General features: G+C 36.5%; 1 protein-coding gene across 1 annotated transcript in view; it reads right to left on the bottom strand.

Moving 5' to 3' along the window:
* The window catches only part of LOC122815812 (extracellular calcium-sensing receptor-like), a 363125-nt gene that overhangs the window by 315458 nt on the left and 24397 nt on the right, over positions 1-23270 (bottom strand). Inside the window, exons 2-3 of the mRNA XM_044088617.1 lie at positions 19146-19437; positions 3515-4236 (exon numbers count right to left, since the gene is read on the bottom strand). Coding sequence (XP_043944552.1) covers positions 3515-4236; positions 19146-19437 — 1014 coding nt within the window. The remainder of the gene's footprint in view (positions 1-3514; positions 4237-19145; positions 19438-23270) is intronic.

The following is a 23270-nucleotide window of genomic DNA, read 5'->3' as shown; positions in this document are numbered from 1 at the left end:
AAGATGCTCACAGGTTGATTATATACTATGTAGGAGGGCCAGTCTGAAGGAGATTGGAGACTGTAAAGTGGTGGCAGGGGAAAGTGTAGTTAAGCAGCATAGAATGGTGGTATGTAGAATGACGTTGGTGATCAAGAAGAGGAGGAGGAGTGTGAAAGCTGTGCCAAGGATTAAATGGTGGAAGTTAAAAAAGGGTGATTGTGAAGTGGAGTTTAGAGAAGAGTTAAGACAGGCACTGGGAGGCAGTGGAGAGTTACCGAATAGCTGGGTAACTACAGCAGAACTAGTAAGGGTGACTGCTAGAAAGGTGCTTGGTGTGACATCTGGACAGAGGAAGGAGGACAAGGAGACCTGGTGGTGGAATGAGGAAGTACTGGAGAGTATACAGAGGAAGAGGCTGGGGAAGAAGAAGTGGGATTGTCAAAGAGATGAAGAAAGTAGACATGAGTATAAGGAGATGAGGCGCATGGCAAAGAGAGAGGTGGCGAAAGCTAAGGATAGGGCATATGGAGAGTTGTACGAGAGATTGGACACTAAAGAGGGAGAAAAGGACCTGTACCGATTAGCTAGACAGAGGGACAGAGCTGGGAAAGATGTGCAGCATGTAAGGGTGATAAAGGATAGTGAGGGAAAGGTACTCACAAGAGAGGAGAGTGTGTTGAGTAGATGGAAAGAGTATTTTGAGAGGCTGATGAATGAAGAGAATGAGAGAGAGAGAAGGTTGGATGATGTGGGGATAGTGAATCAGGAAGTGAAACAGATTAGCAAGGAGGAAGTAAGGGCAGCTATGAAGAGGATGAAGAATGGAAAGGCTGTTGGCCCAGATGACATACCAATGGAAGCATGGAGGTGCTTAGGAAAAATGGCAGTGGAATTTCTAACTAGATTGTTTAATGAAATTTTGGAAAGTCAGAGGATGCCTGAGGAGTGGAGAAAAAGTGTTTTGGTACCTATCTTTAAGAATAAGGGTGATGTGCAAAGCTGTAGTAACTACAGAGGGATAAAACTGATTAGTCACAGCTTGAAGTTATGGGAAAGAGTAGTGGAAGCAAGGTTAAGAAGGGAGGTGATGATTAGTGATCAGCAGTATGGTTTCATGCCAGGAAAGAGCACTACAGATGCAATGTTTGCTTTGAGAGTGTTGTTGGAGAAATACAGAGAAGGTCAGAAGGAGTTGCATTGTGTCTTTGTAGACTTAGAGAAAGCATATGACAGGGTGCCTAGAGAAGAGTTGTGGTATTGTATGAGGAAGTCGGGAGTGGCAGAGAAGTACGTAAGAGTGGTACAGGATATGTACGAGGGTAGTGTGACAGTGGTGAGGACTGCAGTGGGAGTGACAGATCCGTTTAAGGTGGAGGTGGGATTACATCAAGGATCAGCTCTGAGTCCTTTCTTATTTGCAGTGGTGATGGACAGGTTGACAGAAGAGATCAGACAGGAGGCCCCGTGGACTATGATGTTTGCAGATGACATTGTGATCTGTAGTGAGAGTAGGAATCAGGTTGAGGAGACTCTGGAGATGTGGAGATATGCTCTAGAGAGCAGAGTAATGAGGGTCAGCAGAGCTAAGACAGAATATATGTGTGTAAATGAGAGGGAGGGTAGAGGAATGGTGAGGATGCAGGGAGTAGAGTTGGTAAAGGTGGACGAGTTTAAGTACTTGGGATCAACAGTTCAGAGTAATGGTGAATGTGGAAGAGAGGTGAAGAAGAGAGTACAGGCAGGGTGGAATGGGTGGAGAAGAGTGTCAGGAGTGATTTGTGACAGACGGGTATCAGTAAGAGTGAAAGGGAAGGTCTACAAGAGTGTAGTGAGACCAGCTATGTTATATGGGTTGGAGACAGTGGCATTGACAAAAAGGCAGGAGTCAGAGCTGGATGTGGCAGAGTTAAAGATGTTAAGATTTGCAATCGGTGTTACTAGGATGGATAGGATTAGGAATCGGTATATTAGAGGGTCAGCTCATGTTGGACAGTTTGGAGACAAAGCAAGAGAGACGAGATTGCGTTGGTTTGGACATGTGCTGAGGAGGGATGATGAGTATATTGGGAAAAAGATGCTAAGGATGGAGCTGCCAGGTAAGAGGAATAGAGGAAGGCCTAAGATAAGGTTTATGGACGTGGTGAGAGAGGACATGCAGGCGGTTGGTGTGACAGAGCAAGATGCAGAGGATAGGAAGAAATGGAAAGAGATGATCCGCTGTGGCGACCCCTAACGGGAAAAGCCGAAAGAGAATGATGATGTCTAAAAATGTTTACTTCTCCCCCCACCCATATGTTTGGCTTGCTCAAATGAATCATTACATAAGGTAAAAGTGTTGCTTCTAATTAGCAAATTTGCTTCATCTTAGTGCTCAAAAAACTGCCATAGCATTAAGAAACACACAGTGTACTGACCAAACCTGCTTCTTTTAGCACACCTAGTCACAGGCAGATAGCAATACAGTTACCTCTCACATAACATCTCTGAGTTCAATCTTCAGACATGAAATGAGGGGCCTATATTAGATGAACAAAGAATCAAAATGTTGAGTACAACATGCTCGACACACTTTGATCGAGAGTTCATCTAATAGAACCCTGAAAATGCCGAAAACCGGAGTTTTGAAAAATTTTAGTTGGCCATGGTAGTGAGTGTAGCTTGTGACGTAAAGATGCTTCACTGTCTGGAATGGCTAGGTAAGCAAATTCTTCACTTGTGTTTGTATATTGCGATTACCAGGAAATTGCCCTTTCCCCAATGTAGAGCAATCTCGAAGTTGGTATAAATAGTTGGGGGGGTCAAAGCCCCCCACTTTCTTTTAAAAGTAGAAGAGTGTGTTTAGGTTTTAAAGTTGTTGAATGATGTGAGCATGTAGGGGTTTATATGTATGAATTGTATGTGTTTGTGTTGCATATTAGTATAGGGAAGGTGTGAGACAAAAAACTTTTCCAAACTCCGTTTTTTGGCATTTTTAGAGTTCGATTAGATGAACGTTCGATCAAAGTGTGTCGAGCATGTTGTACTCAACATTTTGATCATTCATTCATCTAATATAGACCCAAAATGAGGATGTGTATTCAGGTTAATGTTAGCATTAGACAAATTCTGTAAATAGATCTGTATCAGTAACTTTCAAAATCAAAATAAGTAGCACTTACAATTGTACTTTCAATTTAATAATTCTTTTTTTATTATTAATTTGCCCGTTTCTTTAAGTAAAGTAGCCAAAATAATATATCAAGAAAGGGTACAAAAACCTGTATTATACATGAAAACATACAAAGCAATGACTTACGTTTCTAAAAAGAAAAAAAATGCATATTTCCTGTCAGGAAAATAATGGACTGGTGGTCATTTACAAATTAACAGTATCTATTCTACCAAATTACAAACCAGCAATAAACTAAATCATACTTGCTGTGGCTGAAAATCATTGATGTGTGCACATGTTGCATTAAGGAATTGTCCATTTTCATGAATGCATGTCTGCAAATTCTGGAGTGCATGTACCAGTGTGTGTACTGCATTGTACATACAGTAATGATATCTGAAATCGGAAACTGGATAAACGGTTTGTTCAAGTTCCTGCAGTTTCTCTTGACCAGTGCAGAACTTAATATTGTCATCATGTCCTATGCCTGTTGCCTGGTAAGTTTTATTATCTGTCCACTTGCACTGAAATACTCTTTCCCAGAATAACTTCATAAATACATCATTTGGAAATTTATTAGGATGAATTGTGTAAAGAAATTCTTTAAAACCAGGCATGCTGCCACTGGCCATAATAATGCCAACAGTGCCATCAAGTGTTGTCCAGAAGTTTTTCTTGGCAAATACTGAAGAAGTGACCCAGCTACCACTTGCTACCCAGATTTTACCAGTGATGTTTTGCTGTGTAATTTCCTCCATCAGAGGAATTAGTTGTTCTAGGAAAACATACATCACTATTACTGTAGCAGAGGATCGCTTTATTAATTGCACAAGTGAAGTGACTTTAGTTCTGGTTAGCTGTGGGGCAATAATTTCATAGAATTCAAAACAAAATCCATATTTAGTTATCTTCTCCTTAAGAAGCTGAATTCCTTCTAGCCCATAGTCACTGTCTGTAGCAATCAGCCCCACCCATTCCCACTGATAATGTCTAAGAAGCTGAAAAATTGCAAGTGGCTGTTGTGAGTTTGTTGGTACTGTCCTTAAAAACGAAGGGAACTGATGTTTGTCACTCAAAATTGAAACTGCTGATGCAGGACTAATCTAAAAAAAAAAACATATTATTTATGTTGAATGAATGTCACACAAACTGCTACAGTACAATATGTAAAACAGAAGATTTAAGTAACTGAGGCATGGTCTGAATACCCATCAGTTCAGTAAAAAATCAAAGAATCAGTATTAATGAACATACATGACAGACATTAAAGGCTAATGAATTTTTTTACATTGTATATTCCCACAATATTCAACCTATATCAAGCTTTTATAATTTGGCAAAGGGAGGGCTTACCGGTATTTGATTCCAAAGTCAATATATCTCAACCAGAGACTTAGATAACTGATTGGAAAATTGTAACGTTATAATGACATGGGGTTGAACCTCAAACCAGCCTTGTTTAATTTTCTGTGTATATTTCAGGCTAAAATATTTCAGGAAAATGTATTTTCTGTTTTTGAAATGCTATATACATAAAATGTCAATTGTTAGCTTTCTTTTTTACAGAATTTTAATTAATTTAATTAATTGAATGTGTTTATTGATTTAGGTGTTTATTTAATATGGGATTATAAAATTCACATAGACAGAAACTATGTGATTACACATTTGATTGTACAACAAGGTTCTACCTGAGAATTTCCCAGGTAAACAAATTTAGCCACTGACAAGTATAGACAAATATTTGAATGAAGACCTTAGACTAGAATGTACATATATTATTTTTTCAAGGATCAGAATAAGTTATGTTCAAATATTAAGTCTCTGAGTGAAGTTGTTAACCAGGTCCATCCTGAGAAAGGAGTAATCTTATATTTATATATAATCTTATATTTATATATATTCAACTACCCAAACATAGACTGGGAACATTACTCAAGCCCCAATACCCTAGCCCAAAGGTTCCTGGAGTTCATAAACTCAAATGCTATGGAACAACTTGTCACCATTCCCACAAGAGGTGAAAATATACTAGACCTGATCATCACAAACATGGGGACAAAATGCTCCACACTGGAAGTATATCCCTCATTGGTGAGATCAGACCATAAACTAATCTCACTGGAGATCCACATCCCGCCCCCACCCCCAACAAAAAGGACCACAGTGAAGAACTTCTCAAAAGCCAACTTCACACTTCTTAAGACTGGTGTGGTATCCTTCAAGGCCCCTGAGCCATTGGAAACCACAAACCACACTGCTGAATCCCTTACAAATGCTTTCTACGAGCACCTCCAGGATTGCATGGATCAACCAATCCCAAATAAAATCAAGACCCTTTCCAACAAGGCAAGCGCCCGATCTGGTGGACCCCAGCCATAAACAAACTTTACAACAAGAGGAGAAAGCTACTACAAGATAGAGCAAAATCCCTAAAAGGGAAGACATCTCTGATCAATACTAGTAAAAAACTATGATCACTCATAAAATCATCCAAGGCCAACTTTGAGAGAAAAATTGCCAAGGACTCAAAAGACAATCATAAGGCCTTCTTTAGCTATGTTAGAAATCTGGGTGGAAACTCCCAGATATGCTCAGAATTAGTCCAAAATGATACAAAAATCACTGAACCCACAGACATTGCAAACATACTGGCAGACAGGTTCAGTGAAAATTCCCCCCCCCCCCCAAAAGGAGAAATATCTATCCCAGCAGAATGTAGCCTCCCAATCATCTCAAATGCCCAGGTGAGAGCTGCTCTCTCTAAAGCTAAAAACACAGCATCAATGGGACCGGATGGTGTCCCAGGCTGTGTGCTACACGAACTCAATGAGGAACTAGACCCACACATAAGGCTGCTGTTTAATCTTAGCCTTACCACAGGATACGTACCCAAAGAGTGGCGTACGGCAACTGTGGTCCCACTCCACAAAGGCGGTGCTTCTACGGACCCTGGTAATTACCACCCCATAAGCTTAACAAGCCTGGTCTGCAAAGCTATGGAGAGGATCATAATGGAACTCATAAATAAAGACATGGGGGACCTACAGACATTGGATCCTACCCAATTCGGCTTTGTCAAGGGCAGATCTTGCCTCTTGAACTTGGTCGACTTTTTTGAAACAGTCACCAAGGCCATTGATGAGGGTAAGGCAGTTCACACAGCCTACCTTGACCTTGCAAAAGCTTTCGACGCAATACCCCACTCGGGTATCATAGAAAAGCTCACCAGCTTAAATGTAAACCCATATGTCACAAGATGGGTTGCAAACTGGCTCAAGGACAGAACCCACAGGGTTAGAGCTGCTGGTGCCATGTCAGACCCCAAGCCGGTCACAAGCGGTGTCCCATAGGGCTCAGTCCTGGGCCCCCTCTTGTTCAGCATCTACTTTTCAGAAGTGCAGGCAAACATAGGAGGATTGTGGCTGACAAAGTTTGCAGATGACTGCAAACTGGGCGCCATAGTTGAAAATCCATCAGACACAGATATCCTTCAGAGAGGTCTCATAGAAATGGATAACTGGTGCCAGAGCCATGGCCTTAAGCTAAACGCCAAAAAATGTATAGTCATACCCTTTGGTAAAAACAAGGTAACCCCAAGTTACCACATAGGTGGCAATCCATTAAGCACAGAAGAGGTTATCAGGGACCTGGGGACCCAAGTTGACAGCAACCTTTCTTTTGACACTCACATTGCCAAAGTGGTTAGGAGGACCTTCTACATTGCCCACGTGATTGTGAAGGAATTCACATCCAGATCAAGGGAGGTCATTGTTCCCCTGTACTCTTCACTTATCAGACCAATGATTGAGTACAATGCCCCATTCGGAATGTATCTTACCCGACACCTGCAGCAATTGGAAAGACCCCAAAAGTTCCTCACCAAAAGGATAAAGGGGCTCAAAAATATGCCATATGCTGCCCGACTGAAGAAACTCCAGCTCTATTCAGTCACATACCATCTGCTCAGAGGTGACCTGTGCCTGACATACAAGGCCATGTCCAACCCGGAATTAATGGACATGCTCCACCTCAAAAAATCCAAATCCACCAGAGCCACAAGAGCAAGAGACTTAAACCTCAACACGGATATAAATAGGATGTGCTGGAGGGACAGATTCATCACCCAGAGACTCCCTATGCTGTGGAACAGTATCCTGGTCCATGTGTGACAGAGCACCTCGTTGGCTCTGTTCAAGAGGAATCTTGACCAGTGGATGGGAGATCGTAGGTTTACCCCAGGGATCATCTCTGTGTCACTGCTGGACAGAGACACGGCAAACTAATGGGTATAGTATTCTCCAACCTAAGGGGTGGTGAAAGCCACACAACTGGCTAGGCTTATAAATGCCCTAGGGCAGATAGCCTAGTATGAACCTATGAACCTATGAACCTATTTATACATTCTGCTATAAGCACATTTTACTAATGTTTAACTACATGACAAGTACTTCCAAGAGTTCAGTGGAGTTTGGATATAGTTTTTCACCAGAATTATAACAAAATTACAAGTCTGTCCATTCAATCTTTAAATACTAAAAAAAATCACCCAAGTATGTTGATGATGATAAGTAATTCAGTGTTGCATGTTATGTAATTACTTCAGAAGTATGTATACTTAAAATGTGATCTGTGTTTATCTTTGTTCTTAATATTTGTTTACTTAAAATGTTTTTGGGAGCTTTTCTCCTCAAGTCTCTGCTGAAAAAGGACTTCTAAGAACCCAGACAGACTAACCCGGTTAACAAATGTAAAAATAAAATAAATAAATAAAAGTTGAAATATTACTGAGCAAGCATACATTTCAGTCCCAATCAGTATGTGAGTTACAATTATGTATGTATTTATTTATTGAGAGCTGTAAGCAAAAGGAACAGGTAGTCTGGATGTCAAAACACTCTCATATGATGTTATAAATTTCAACTATTTTATTAGAACAAAATTTGACATTCAGAGAAATATTAACTGTAATAACCACAAATGTATGAAGAATAATAAACTGTTGATGTACAGATTTATAATAAGAAAATAATTCCTAAGTATTGTATGAAACATTCTCCCTCAGATCAAATGAAGTTTAGCACATTTGGTTATATGTAGCTAAAAGAAAGATGATTGCCTATGGCTGAATGTAAGTTTCCCCAATAATATGATTATACGTCCCTGTGAGACACCTCCTATGTGAAGAGCTAATCAGTATTAATGTTAAATGTTTGACTGTCATAATTAATTTCCTGTTAGTTATATCATATTGTACAATGACTGGCCCTACACATTCAAACACAAGCACGTTGACTGGCCAGCCCAACCAGCGTGACCGTTGTAAATCCGAGAATATACTAAAGGAAAGAACTCCGGTCACTTTTTCTGTTAGTATATCCCCTGATTTTCTTTTTCTTGTCCAGAGGTAGCAACAGAAGAAGGAAGATCTCTGCTGCTGTAATCTCACTATGTTAAACTCATTTAACATAGCAAGATAGCGTAAAAAAAGCAAAGGAGATCTTCCTTTCTCAGTGGCTTTTTTTAAAGATATCTCACTATGTTAAATTCGTTTAACACGAGATACTTAAAAAGCAACGGAGATCTTCCTTTCTCCATCGCTACCTCTGCACAGTACTGATGTACTGCATAAGCATGGGAGCATGACCCTTACGCATGGGCAGTACATCAGAAATGCCCCAGGATACCTGAGGAAGGGTAGCATGGAGTCATTATACAATGACATTATTTAAGAAAACTAAGTATTTGTTTTTCTATATAATGTCATTGTATAATAGCAATAACCCACGGCTGGATGTGGGTAATGCTGGATTTACCCATGGTTGCCTTTGGTCACAAAGGCAAAACCACACTGACCATGGGTAAATCCAGTATTACCCATACCCATCCATGGGTTATTGCTTAAGTTGATGATGTCTAAATGAGGAAAAGGGTTTCATTTCAAGTTCAGGTCACAGCTAATTTCTCAACAGTAACAAGTCATTGACAACTTCCAATCCATCCATCCATCCATCCAGCCAGCCATCCATACATCCATCCATATATCCACCCACAATCTTATTTTTACACATGGAGTCAGGATGTTACTTCAACAGTTACAATTATCTAGAGCCAAGGTTCACTCTACTAGGTGGCTATCTAGCAATATTTTCCTGTGTGCTCTAGAAAATGTGTTCATTGACAATGAACAACTAATGTTTGTCATTTACTGATTTCCTAACAAAGGTTGGCAAAGCACAGATTCAAGTATGTAAACCAGACTGATTAAATAGTTTTTTCTGCTCTGGTGATTAATTGCTTACATTTATAGTAATTTAGAGTAAAAAGCAACATTTTCAAAAAAAAAAACAAAAAAAAAAAAAAAACAAATTAAAACTAGCAAGTGGAAAGCAAACATTTTGAACATGCAAGGAAACAAATTGTTAATATGTCAGAAACTGAAGAACATTTGACTATATCATTTGATTCTATAAAATGTTTTATTATGTAATTGCAAGCTTGAGATCTGTAATTTTTTTTTATGTTAGACTTAGTAGCTTGTCAGATTTCAGTCTTATCTCTCTCTTTCACTCTTTCTGTCTGTCTCTTGTTTAAACAGGTGGAAATAAGTGAATTATTTTGAAATAATCAGGCAAGACATGTAAACTGCTGTAGTTACACAAATAAAATAGCTTACAGAAGCTTTTGTAGGGAAATTGAATTTCATCTTGCCCAATCTGTCCAAATCAGATTTAGCATTATAAATATATTTATGGACAATGATCCTTATATTAACAAAGTTAAGTTAGATTTGCATTTGGTTCATAGATATTTTAATGCATCAGCTGCAATATTTGTCTGAAAGAATGCTGCGATGTCTGGGGAATTAAACTCTAGACCAATAAATAATAATGGTGATTTATTCAAATAGAGCTTATATTTTCAGACTTTAGTATTTTTATCTATTATGTATAAAAGAGGTTTGAACAGTGTAATAGTGCATAAAATATTATTACTATATCATATGCAGAGCGTATCACTTTAAATTTGGAATTTGCAAGTCTTATCCTGCTTATTATTGAAATGTAAGATATTGTATCTAATAAAGGTGATTGAGAAAAAACAAAAATATATCATGAAAGGGGACAATATGTCTTGTACCTATTTTTTTTTCTATTGATGAAACCACCAATGCATTAATAGCTAAACTTATAGCAACTGATCTATTTACAGCTTTAAGCATATTTTAGAATGACATCAGAATATATTTAGCAATAATCCAGTGAAAAATAGATAATGCAGTCTATGAAAGGCCTTACTAGCATCTGGAGCAAAGACTGCAGCACGGTTATAGACTGCAGCACGGTTATGTTTTATTTGATGATAATATGCAAGCTATTCTGTTTCCTTTGATTATGATGTTATCAATTCATATGTAATTATATTATTTGCAAGAATTAAACATGACTGCAGGTGATATATAATATAATTAGTAAATTATATGAACATTTTCACTGGAATCATAATTAATATGTATGCTGATTAGAGAACTAGTTGACTGATAAGTGATCATGACCCAGTCTGCAAGTAAGTATTCTTTTTGACTAGTTTAAGTAATTATCTATATTACCATTCAGCCTGATGAGGTTAGAACAAACTGCTAATACTGTAGACAACTTTCCACTGAAATGTTTATAAACATATGCACTAAGGTTATCAAATACAGTGGCGTTCATAATTTGTGCTTGTCTGTAGCCTCTTCAATCTCCTTTTTTGGTAAAATGGTTCCATATAGCAGCTAACGCATTTTCAGATCATCATTTACTAAAAAAAAATGTTAAAAAGTAAACTTTATTCAAATCTTAATCTGAGGATTAGTAGATGAGTATATGTTTGTTTATTTATTTATTTATGTATTGCATTTCTTTACCTGGATAGTACAACTGGACAGGAAAGGATACCCCTTTTCAGTGAATGCCTAAGCATATAAGCTACAAAGACATAACAATGTAGACATTAAACAGTATAAATAAAGTAGTATATAATATAATAACTCAAGACAATGAAAATATTGTGTATACACTATGCAAGTAAACTAGTATTTCAAGAGTGTATACAGTGTATAAGATTACAATTCATAATTTTTCCAGAAGAATGAAGATAAAGGAAAGAAGCTTAGATGAAATTAGAAGGGGAGAGAGAGAAATAGTAAGAAGATGTAATACTAATATGTGATAAGACGCAGAAGAAAAGGAGCAGATTAATGTTAGCTGTGTAACAGAAAGTTGGACTGGCAGGAGGTAGGTATAAATATATCAGAGAAAGAGAAAAGGAGAGAGGTTTTATAAACACAAGGGAGAGTACACTAGATGTTAAGTACAGAGGAGAGGAGGAGATTGCAAGCAAGTAGAGCATAGAAATAGGATAATCAGAGGAGTGAAGGGGAAATGTTAGTTGGAGAACAAAATAAAAAAGTAATTAAGTAGGGAGTCAAAACTGTTGCTTTCTCCAATTAGAGGTAATGTTATTAGAGAGAGTGACTAGTATCATTCAGATACTTCCTCTTACAAATCATCATCATCATCATCAGTCCACTTTTTCCCATTTTCTAGATGGGGTTGGGGGTATCATGTCAACTGGATCCATCTCTCTTGATTCAATGGTAATCTCATACCATCTTCAACAGTCATACCTGACTGTCTCAGATTTTCTCTCACACAGTCCATCCATTCTTAGCTGGATGCCCTCATTTCCACTTGCCATTTTCCTGTCTGTCCCAAATCTTCTTCACCAGATTGTCTTCTGCTCTTCTGCACACGTGTCTAAACCACCATAATCTGTTTTCTTTGACCTTGTCTTCTATTGGAGCTACTTAGGCTTCTGCTCTGATGTAATAAATTCTTCATTTGTTCTACAGTTTGCATGCTACCACCCATTTCTGTCACTTCATCTGCATCACCTCTAGCTTCCTCAATAGTTCTGCCTTTACTGCCCATGTTTCTGTACCATACAGTAGTTCTGGTCATACCAGTACTTTTTAGCTTCTTTCACATTCTTCTGTCTAACACTACCCCTGCTACTCTGCCAGATGGCCCCTCTGATTCTAGCATTGACCTCCTCATTCACACTTCCCTACTTCCCAACCAGTCTTTCAAAATACTTGAAGATATTAACCTGTTCCACTATGTTTCCATCTACCTTAGTTCTCAGCTTATTCTGATTTCCCCATCTGCTGCAATTATAATTGTATTATCTGTACACAGTTTCATCCCATGTACCTTCAGTTCTGCATTTTAGTCCTCTTACAAATACTAGCCATTAATTCAGAATGAACAGTACCTCATTCTGAGAAATTAGCTTTCATTTTGAATAAAAATATTGAATGATTGTTTAAGTAAATTTTAACTGATGCTGTACTAGATCCTAAATTGATGGCAGTTCTTTAAGGTATCCACTTTAGCAATTTAAATTTTAACCCACAAGTTGCAGCAACAATCACAAAACACAAATCCACAACACAGCTCCGGTACAATGAAGGCTGTCTTGTATACCCACGGACCAAGCTGGTCTTATAATAATCCAGAGTAAATGGATGGTTTTAGAATAAAAATATTTATTTAAATACAAAAAAATCATAAAACAAATGGTAACTGACTAAGCGCTTTCATCTCCTTGCTGAGATTTCTTCAGAATCCAGTTGCCTTTGAAACTCCATCATTTTATAACACAGTATTTGTGAACCATTGGTTGAACAAAACAACATATTTAATTATGTAATTAATTGTTGATTATTAAAGGGCTAGCTTCCGTTGAAAACCTACACAAACTACCAGAAAAATACATTCTGATAAACTGTAAAACAAGGTAAAACAAAATGAACAATACACCTTGTGCTATTTTATATATATAGAAAAGTTTTTTTAAAAAATGTATAAAATATATTTATATATCAAAAAGAATATATATATATATATATATATATATATATATATATATATATATATTTAGTATTGGAAGGAAAATACATGACACTGTAGACCACTGAACAGTAGAAATTGTAAATAAATATTGAGATATATATACTATTGTTGTACTAATAAATATAGAAAAGATATGAATATATAAATATTATAAAAACATAAATATATGACTTGATCTAATAACCTATTTTTTATTTTTTAAAAAGCCATATCTATATATAAATATATACTAACATTAAATAAGTAAGGAATTAATAAATAAATTAATTAATTAAAATATTGATAAAAATTAATTAAAGATTAATTAAAAATTCCCTGTATTACATTTTACATTTCTTAGGATCCATTGCCAATAGTTTTAATGCCGAAGTTATCGATATATGGTCATTAAGTCCCTTACCACTACATGCATCTAGTCTTAGTTGCCAGATCATTTCTCTGTACTCTAACCTTGTCTCCCAGTCACCTCCTCTATCTGTGGGTTCAATTTCTTCTAACACCCAAAACTTAAAATCAGCTTGTTTACATATCAATGCATGACTATATAATGCATTGTTCTCATTGTGTTTATTAATATCCCTAATGTGTTCATATATTCTAGTTCTAAGATGGCATTCGGTTTTACCTATGTAATAACACCAACAAGCCTTACAAAATGCTATATACACTACTCCTTTAGAGTAACAACTATTATATTTTTTACTCCTTTAGAGTAACAACTATTATATTTTTTAGCTTTGATTATTATATCTAGACTCGGTATTCTTACTTCCTTCAATCCAGCAATATAGGAACATTGTGCACATCTAACACATCTAAAAGTGCCATGTCTCTTGTTAGCTCCACCGTGTGTAGTTTTTTCTTGTTCAGTAATATTCTTGATGTTTTTGTTCCATCTAAAACTATATTTTATATTACATTGAAATACATCTGTTTTAGTTGCCATATTCCTAAACATTTCCCAAGTATCGTTGATACTTTTTATCAACCACGCTATACCTTGATGATATGTAAATGTCAAGTAACGTGTAGACTCTAGGACAACTAAATCCTGTGTGCTAGAACTGTTGGTCATATTATTTATCCTAAACATAGTCTCTAAAGAAACACCTTTTGTCAAAAGAGGAATATATTTGTTATCTCATCCTAGAATTATATATTCTTTTATAGGACTAATGAATTCTAAAGGATAACCTCTTTCACAAAACATTTTTTCTACATTGTTGATTTCATCCAAAAATTCTGCGTCGTCAGAAATCATTCTGGCCATTCTAATCATTTGTCCTTTTACAATATTCTTTTTAAGTTGATAAGAGTGGTCACTATAAATAAGCATTGTAATAGTGTTCCTTTCTAAATATATTCGATCTATAGCATTTATTCTGAGAATCTTTACTTAATTTTCTATCCAAAAAATGTATTTCTTCTCTCCCTATTTGATGGGTGAATTGTAAAAAGGTAGTTGCATGGTTAATGCACTGTATAAACTCCTCAATATTATCATAAGGTCCAGTCCATAGGACAAAAATATCATCCAAAAAATGGAAATACTTGGCAATGTATTGACTATATACAGAATTAAAAACATATTTCCTTTCCCAAAACAACATTATAATATTTGCATATATGGGGGCGCCTGCAGATCCCATAGTAACCCCTTCTTTTTGATGGTAATAGTCACCCTCAAAATAAACATAATTATGTTTTAAAATCAATTCCATACTCTCCAAAACAATTCTGAATTCTACAGCTGCCAAGAGGTTCATTTCAATTAACATTTTTTCGAACCATTCCAATCCTATGGTTTGAGGTATAACAGAAAACAAATCCTTTACATCAATAGTAATAAACAAGATACCATCCATATAGATACTCTCACCAATTTTTTTTCAAAACATCCCATGAATCCACTAAGATGTGATCATATTTGTTGTAAAATTTCTTTACCTTAGTGTCCACATAGATAGCTAAAGGCTGAGTTTTGGACCCTTGGGATGACACTATGGGTCTCATAGGTGGGTTGTATAAGGATTTGTGTATTTTTGGTATACTGAAGATAACCGGTATAACAGGTTTTGGCACTTTTAAGAATCTCTATAGTTCCATATCTATCATTCCTGTAAGGAAATTGTCTTCTAATATAAGATCTATCTTCCTATATAAAATATTGATTTCATTCCTAGTTACCAAACCATACTGTTCCTCATTGTCCAAAATATCTTTCATCCTCTTAATGTAGTCCCACCTATCCATTAGAACCACCTCTCCCCCTTTATCAGGTTTCATTACACAAATTTTGTCATTACTACTCAAGTCATTGAGTAATTTCATCTCAATCTTTGTCAGATTGTTTCTCATTTTTTTACCATTTTTATATTCATTTCAGACCTTATTGATACCACATTTTTCAAAATTCAAAATTTCATGTTGTAGGGGGGGATTATAGGTACTGTATCTAGTTAATAAATTCTCCCTATCTTGAACTACTCTATCCTTATAAATATGCTTAAAATGTAATTTTCGTGTAAACAGCTTAATATCCAATATTATATTTTCAACTCTAGGCTTATTCACAGGAACAAAGGTGAAACCTTTTACAAACAAATTAAAAAAATCTTTGTTAATAAAAATATCAGTATAATTAAATATATTGAAATTGTTAAAAGTATTAATAATAGTGTCCGACTGTTCCTGTATGTCTACTATTAATTCTATATTACTGTCTCCTATTATGTCTTGATTCAAGACTATTTCCAAATCTCCTATCTGTATGTTCTCCCCATTTGCACATTGTTGTTCATTGTAACTTGGGCATACGATGTTTGCTGGGTCCGATTCATCAGCCTCTCTGATCTCCTCGGCTCGTCCATCCCTAAACGGACATTTGTTCTAATATTATTTTTACCTCCATTAGTGCTATAAAAATTTTCATGTTCATATTGGCTGTAATCATGTTGCCCTTGTTCCCAGTGTCTTTCCATTCCTACCTCTCTATATTTATTATTCCTGTTATACCTATCCTGATTATGGGTGTAAGGGACATTGCCCTGCCCATAGTTTTTGACTATGCTTTCACCATGATAGGCAAAACCCTTCTCATACTCACATAAATCTCTTTCTAACTTCTTTAGTTTCCTATTAATATTCATATTGGTAGCATAGTCAGTGTCATGCAAAACTCTAAAATACATGTGCTTATATTCATCTGCTAAAAACAATAAGTCTGTATTAATTTCATTATACAGTTTATCTATTTCTTTTTTAGTTTGTTCCATTATTTCAGTGTTAAGTTTCATCATTAATTTCAACATTGCTATCCCACACTCATTCAGAATATCACAAATGCTTTGAAAAAATATTTTGTCACCATTAATGTTATTCAGAAATTTGTTTAATCTTAAACCCTTAGGTACTATCTTTTCTTTCAAACATTTGTCAAAGTACCAATTTTCAACTGTAAGGGATTTAAATTTTACTAATAACTTTTTAAAAATCTTACATTTGTCCTTGTATGTTAAGCTATTCAGTTGTTCTTTCAGTTTTTCTTTGGTATTAGATATGAATGATTTGTTTAACCACACATTGAAATCAATGTCTTTGTAGGAGTCCATAGCATATTGTCCCTCTTTATCTTTGGTTACATTAGAATTAGAAATGGAAGGTCCCTGTCTGCCGTTTTTTCTTCTGCAAGTATTGTCCGCCACAGTCTCTCCTCCTCCTGCCAATATGTCGCGGGGTTCTGACGTCATCCATGTTGCAACATTCCCCTTCGGGCTGCTCTGTGCACAGGGGATATCATTGGTAGAACCAGTAGTAAGAATGTCCATTTGCGAATGGGTTTGGATAACCCTTAGTAGTTCGTTTAACATGGTGCTATTATCCATTAGCTGGGTATGACTCCTCGTAACCGGAAAAACAGTAATTGGCAACTAGTAACCAAACAACCCACAAGTTGCAGCAACACTCACAAAACACAAATCCACAACGCAGCTCCGGTACAATGAAGGCTGTCTTGTATACCCATGAACCAAGCTGGTCTTATAATAATCCAGAGTAAACGGATGGTTTTAGAATAAATTTAAATTTTAAATTTTATTTACTAATGACTTCTTAAAGAAAGAGGCTAAACGTATAAGATAACCACTAAATATGGTCTTTAAAACTGTCTGTTTTATAGTGGATTCAATATTATTTTGTGGGATGGATGTAGAACAGTTGCTCATTTCAGCTTCCATTTTAATTATAATAGAGTTGGAGTTAAAACACTAGTTTAATCTATTTAATGAAATAATATATTTTAATATTGAGCATAATTATGGATGCTTTTAAAATTATCTAGGTTCTGTTTTTAATTTCAAGGAGAACGATGCTATAATGTAAGGGGGAAAATGAAGGTATGCTCATCTAATGTGTGTCACTGAGTAAAAGGTGCAACTTTTGGATTCAGACCTTTATATTTATTATATAAGCCACAGCCCGGTATCATTCCATGAAGAATCTTGATATTTCTACTGCCATCTGGGGATTCTTTTTATTTGTTTACTTGATTGGTTAGTTAGTTAGTTAGTTAGTTAGTTAGTTAGTTAGTTAGTTAGTTAGTTAGTTAGTTAGTTAGTTAGTTGAACTTGGTTGGACCGTTTTCTGCCTGGACTTAGGCACAAGGTAAACAACACAACATGCAGGATAACATATAAAGTAGTAAACAACAGTGTGGCAGGCCAGCATATAAAAAGAAAAAAACACAACATGCAGGAATAACAACAAGCAGCTTCTGTAAAAATCGTTTTAAAAATGCACTGAGAAGCATTTACATATGTTTAAGCAAAAAGATATTTTAAACAATTTTTAGAAAAAAAGTTTTATATGTATTATATTGTTGGCTGCACAGCAAATACATCACTCAAGTATCATATGTATCTTGGGATCAGTGCAATTTTTGGGAATGCTGAATGTTGATTCTGAGTTTCCAGACATTTGACTTATTGAACACTCTGCAAAACAGTTTCTGATCTTACTATTTTCAATGTCATCAATCGATTATAGGGATATATATATATATTTATAGATATATATACACACACACATATATATATATATATATATATATATATATATATATATATATCTCAATATTGTTAAGACTGACACAGTAATGGTGAATCACACATTGCCAATAAGCTTCTGCACATGCTCCGAGTTTACTTCTCAGAACATGCAATAAGAAACAGTGTTTTTGCAGGGGGCAACCCCCCCATACACACACACACACACACACACACACACACACACACACACACACACACACACACACACACACACACACACCATCCCTGCTAATTATGTATAATATCTCTAAGATCATATAATTCCCTTTTTCCCCCTGTTTCAACTAGGCAATCTTTTGCTGAGATTCACACACATACTCCTGCTGCTTATTTACTCCTCAGTCATCTCCGTTAATTCTGCTTTCAAGACTATTTCTCAATTATGAAATCACAGAAGCAGTTGTTAATTTCAATGTTATTTTTGTCCTCATTAGAAAATGCATTTTTTTATCCTTCATGCCCCATACCCCTGAACTTTAATCTTAGAAACATCCCTTGTACTGTATATCAGTTCTGCTATTTTACCCCAAGGCCATTTAATGATTCTGCAGTCTTACCATCTTGTGGAATGCAAATTATTGGCACTCACATCTACATTGTGTAGAAGATCATCCTCCTTCAGATACATTTTTGTCATATGTCTCTCCATAAAAAAGTTCTCATGCATTTTAATACCAAGGTAAAGCCAGCAACTCACAGTTGTGTCTGAGTTAAAGAACATGGTAAAAAAGAGGAATAAAAAGTTCCAAGCAATTATAAATATGTTTATTTAATATAGAAGTTATCTCTAATTTTATACACTATTCTTTGAACACAAAATAGCTGACTCTTTCAGTGGCAGCTTTATTTTAGAACAACTATTTATATTTCAGTGACCTATATTATCAATTTGCATTATCTCACTTAAATATAAGCCTATGTTTTCATTCACTCACAGTATATCATTACCTGGGGAAACTTGTATAGACTCAGTATTCTGGCCACTGGAAGAGTTTCAGAAGACCTGAGATCTCCAATAACAGCAGCCACAGGTGGGTATTTTTTACAACAGTAATTTGGGATTAGATTTCTTTGTCCAGAAAGCAGCTGGAATGTACTATCAATGGCTGCAGATTCAGTATAACAGGAGTCATAAATCAGAAATCCAAGAGTTTGGTTTTGCAGTAACAGCTGATTGTTATTAATCTCTTGAAGAGCAAACACCATGCTTAGCAACACCTGATACAATAATACTTCAAACCTAAAAATTGCATAAAAGTGAAAGTGTTTATGGTAATACATAGTAAAAGTGAATGAAAAGAGACAATATGTCTGAAACTTGACACATAAATATCCCTTTAAATCTTTTGGTTAATGCACAAGCTACCTCAGATCCCTCACTCCACATGAATGATCTGTTAACCCTTTGTGGAAATGAAGCCAGCTGCCTACATTGACACAAAAAGTGCTGTTCGTGAACATTCCGCATCATCATCTATGTAACCGAGAAAAGACTGACAAGGTGAAAAAAAATCATAGATAACAAGTTAATATTCATATGATCATGACTCTCTTACCTTTTAAAATCCTCTTCTTAAATAAATGCTGAACAGCCCAGCTAAAATAATAACTAAAATGTCCCTAAAACCAGCATGTTAAACATGCATTTAGCAAATCCACATATATGAACTGCATTGAATAGTATTGTAACATTTCCATGTTTTATTGATATGTTTGAGTTTTGTGTTTAATTTCTTTACCAAATACTGCAAAGTGTGATTCACTGAGAAAATATTATTTATTTATTTATTTATACTTGTTGATCGGGAGTGTCCGACTGGACGTAGGTCCATTTTCAGCGGAGGCCCGGGGAGAAAAGCTCCACAGTTAAAATAAACAGACAGTAGTTACATTGGATTACATAGAGATTAACAATTTACATAGCAATTACTTACAACATATTTACAGATGAAGACCATAGTACATCAGTAGACAACTAGAATCTTTATATGTGAAGTACATAACAGACATTAACAAATGTTACAATAAGAAGTTTCTGCTGCATAATAAGTACTAGGCTTATGAGCATCTGAGCTTGCTATAATCAAGGTAGTTAGCGGAGTGGAAAGAAAGGTAGTGTTTGGATGGGGTGGGTGATACTAGAGTGGGAGTTGCAAGGGCATAGCCAGCATGTTTTTAGGTGCACTTTGAAGTGGGTGCATGATGGTATGGAGGTAATTGTGGGTGGGAGGAAGTTCCATAATTTGGCTATGGTACAAGAGAATAGTGCTTCACCAGCAGAGCTATTGGCTTTAGTGATCAGCAAGTAATTTTTGTTGCTGGCTCTTAGTGGTCTGGTGGTGCGATAGGGTTGGAGTAGATTCTGGAGGGATGGGAGATTTAGTGGATGGTTTACTAGTTTGTGGGTGAGTGAGAGTTGATACCATTGAAGGAGGTGAAAAAAGTAAAATGAAAAAAAGGCTTCCACCACAACGAAAAGTTCACTGAGAAGTTCTGTTAAAATGTAGACTTTAATAAAATGAAGAAATAAAAAGCACAAATTGTCCTGTTCAAGTTGCAGGTCAAACAGGATAAGCGCTTTCAGTTAAAAAACCTTCTTCAGATCCTAGTGTGTAGACCTGACTTACTGCTGTTAAATAAAGATCATTAATTGCTCAACCAATCACATACAGCAATCAGATGCATGCCTTCCTTAAGCCTCCATTTCATTTCTTAATTAGGCTTCTCTCTTTCAAAATAGGTTTAATAGGAACTACTCTGTTGAGCCCTGGAAATAAATTAGCTCCGAGGTTCATGATCCATTTGCTTTCTTCCTTTTCAGTTTTGTTGACAATGTCTCCTCCACGGAGGTTAGTAGTCACATTTGAGATAACTATAAAGCTAAATGAATGCCCTGGATTTTCAGACACATGTCCATATAGGGCATTGGTTACCACTTTATTCTTGATGTCTAACAGGTGGCGAAGTATCCGTTCCTTAAACTTTCTATTGGTCTTTCCTACATAATAGGCTTCACACAATTTACAAGTGCCAACTATATAACATTCTTGGTGTTGCAGTTAGCAAAACCAGGGAACTTATAGCATTTGTTTGTTACCGGATGAACAAAACTGATGGAACATTTAATGTGGCTGCAAGCTCTGCAAAAGCCACATTTCCAAGTGCCTAACCTATTTCCTCCTTCTGTATTCTGCTTGTTAGGTATTATACAAATGTGATTGGTTGAGCAATTAAGGATCTTTATTTAACAGCATTAAGTCAGGTCTACACACTAGGATCTGAAGAAGGTTTTTTAACTGAAAGCGCTTATCCTGTTTGGCCTGCAACCTGAACAGCACAATTTGTGCTTTTTATTTCTTCGTTTTATTAAAGTCTACATTTTAACAGAGCTTCTCAGTGAACTTTTCATTGTGGTGGAAGCCTTTTTTTCATTTTACTTTTTTTGCCTATTAAGGCTTCCTCTGGAGGTGGTTTTTGGTTTGGTTGTTTGTGATTGAAGGAGGTGAGGGAGTTCAAGCCAGCCCAGTTCAGCAAGTGAGCGACAGTGGTGACTACGGTAGGATGCCCCTGTGGCAAATTTGGCGATTTTGTTGTAGCAGGTCTCTAGCTTGTTTAGATCGCATTGCCTTAGGTTGGTATATATTGGAGAGGCATAAAGTAGGGTGGAGATAAGGTGGGAATTTGCTATTGAAATCTTTGCTGCTTTGGTGAGAAGTTGCTTATTTCTGTATAAAGCTCCTAGTTTTTTGTGGACTTTTTTTATGGTCATGGATATGTGAATGTCAAATTTTAGTTTATTGTCTATTTCCCCTCCTAGCAATTTGGTGTGTTCAGTTGGGTATATAGTGGTGTTATCTTTTGTTGTGATGTTAAAGTGAGAGTTGTTTTGAGTATGTTTGGTGGGTTGGAAGATGAGCAGTTTAGTTTTGTTTGGGTTGAGTATTAATTGGGCATCGGATAACCACGTTTCAACAGAGGAAAAGGCTTCCTGTGTGACTTTTTGCAGTTTGGGTATGGACTGAGCTGAGCAGATGATGGTTGAGTCATCTGCGTATTGTATGAGTGTGCCATGTTTGGTGGCAGAGGCTAGATTATTGGTGAAAACAGAGAAGAGTAGGGGTCCAAGGATGGATCCTTGGGGAACCCCTATGGAGACAGGCAGTTGGGGAGATATGCCATTCTGCCATACAACGGATTGTTGGCGGTCAGACAGGTAACTCTGAAACCAGTTGGTGACTGATTGTGAGAAGGATAGGTTATTGAGGACAGAGATAAGTTGTTTGTGTGGGACCATGTCAAATGCTTTAGATAGGTCTAGGAAAGTAGCAGAGGAGAGATAGCCATTGTTTTTATGCTGAAGGATAGTGTTAGTAAAGGAGAGTAAGGCTGTGGGGGTGCTATGGTTTGGCTGGAAACCGTGCTGAGTATTGGAAAGGAGGTTGTTAGTAAGGAGGTAGTCTGAGACCTGAGAATGTATGCATCTCTCTAGTATTTTGGAGAGTGGAGAGAGAATAGTTATGGGGCAGTAATTGCTTAGTTCTGTGGAGGGTCCGCCTTTGTGGAGGGGAATTATATGTGATACTTTCCACAGTGTGGGAACGTAACTTTTGGACAGAGACCGGTTAATCAAGATGGATACTGGGTAGGCCAGAGCATCAGCTGCAATTTGAAGGAATTCACTTGGGAGGTTGTCTGCTGCTAATTTGGTGGGCTTAAGTTTAGTTAAGAGTTTTTTTATGTTGGAGGTAGGTACAGGAGAAAAAGATAAGGCAGTGGGGAGATTACTAGTTGAAGGTGTGGGTTGGTGGGGAGGGGGGTTGTGTTGTTTAGCTAGTGATAGTATGGTTTGTGTGAAGTGTGTGTTGAATGAGGTAGGAATATTTTCTGAGGAGTGAGGGATGTTAGGAGGAGGGGTACTGACTTTACCTGGGTGGAGGATGGAGTTTATGGAGGACCAGAATTGTTTGGAGCTGTGTTGGGAGGAGTCTAGGGCAGACTGGTAGTATTGGAATTTGTCCTGTTTTATTAGTTTTTGACTCTGTTACGTAGTTCTAGGAATTTCTGTCTAGTTGA

Source organism: Protopterus annectens, chromosome 1.part1 (assembly GCF_019279795.1).
Source record: "Protopterus annectens isolate FY-2018-M chromosome 1.part1, PAN1.0, whole genome shotgun sequence".
NCBI classification, from domain to species: Eukaryota; Metazoa; Chordata; order Ceratodontiformes; family Protopteridae; genus Protopterus; species Protopterus annectens.
Note: the sequence above shows the minus strand (reverse complement) of the source record. Positions and strands in the feature narration are given on the sequence as shown.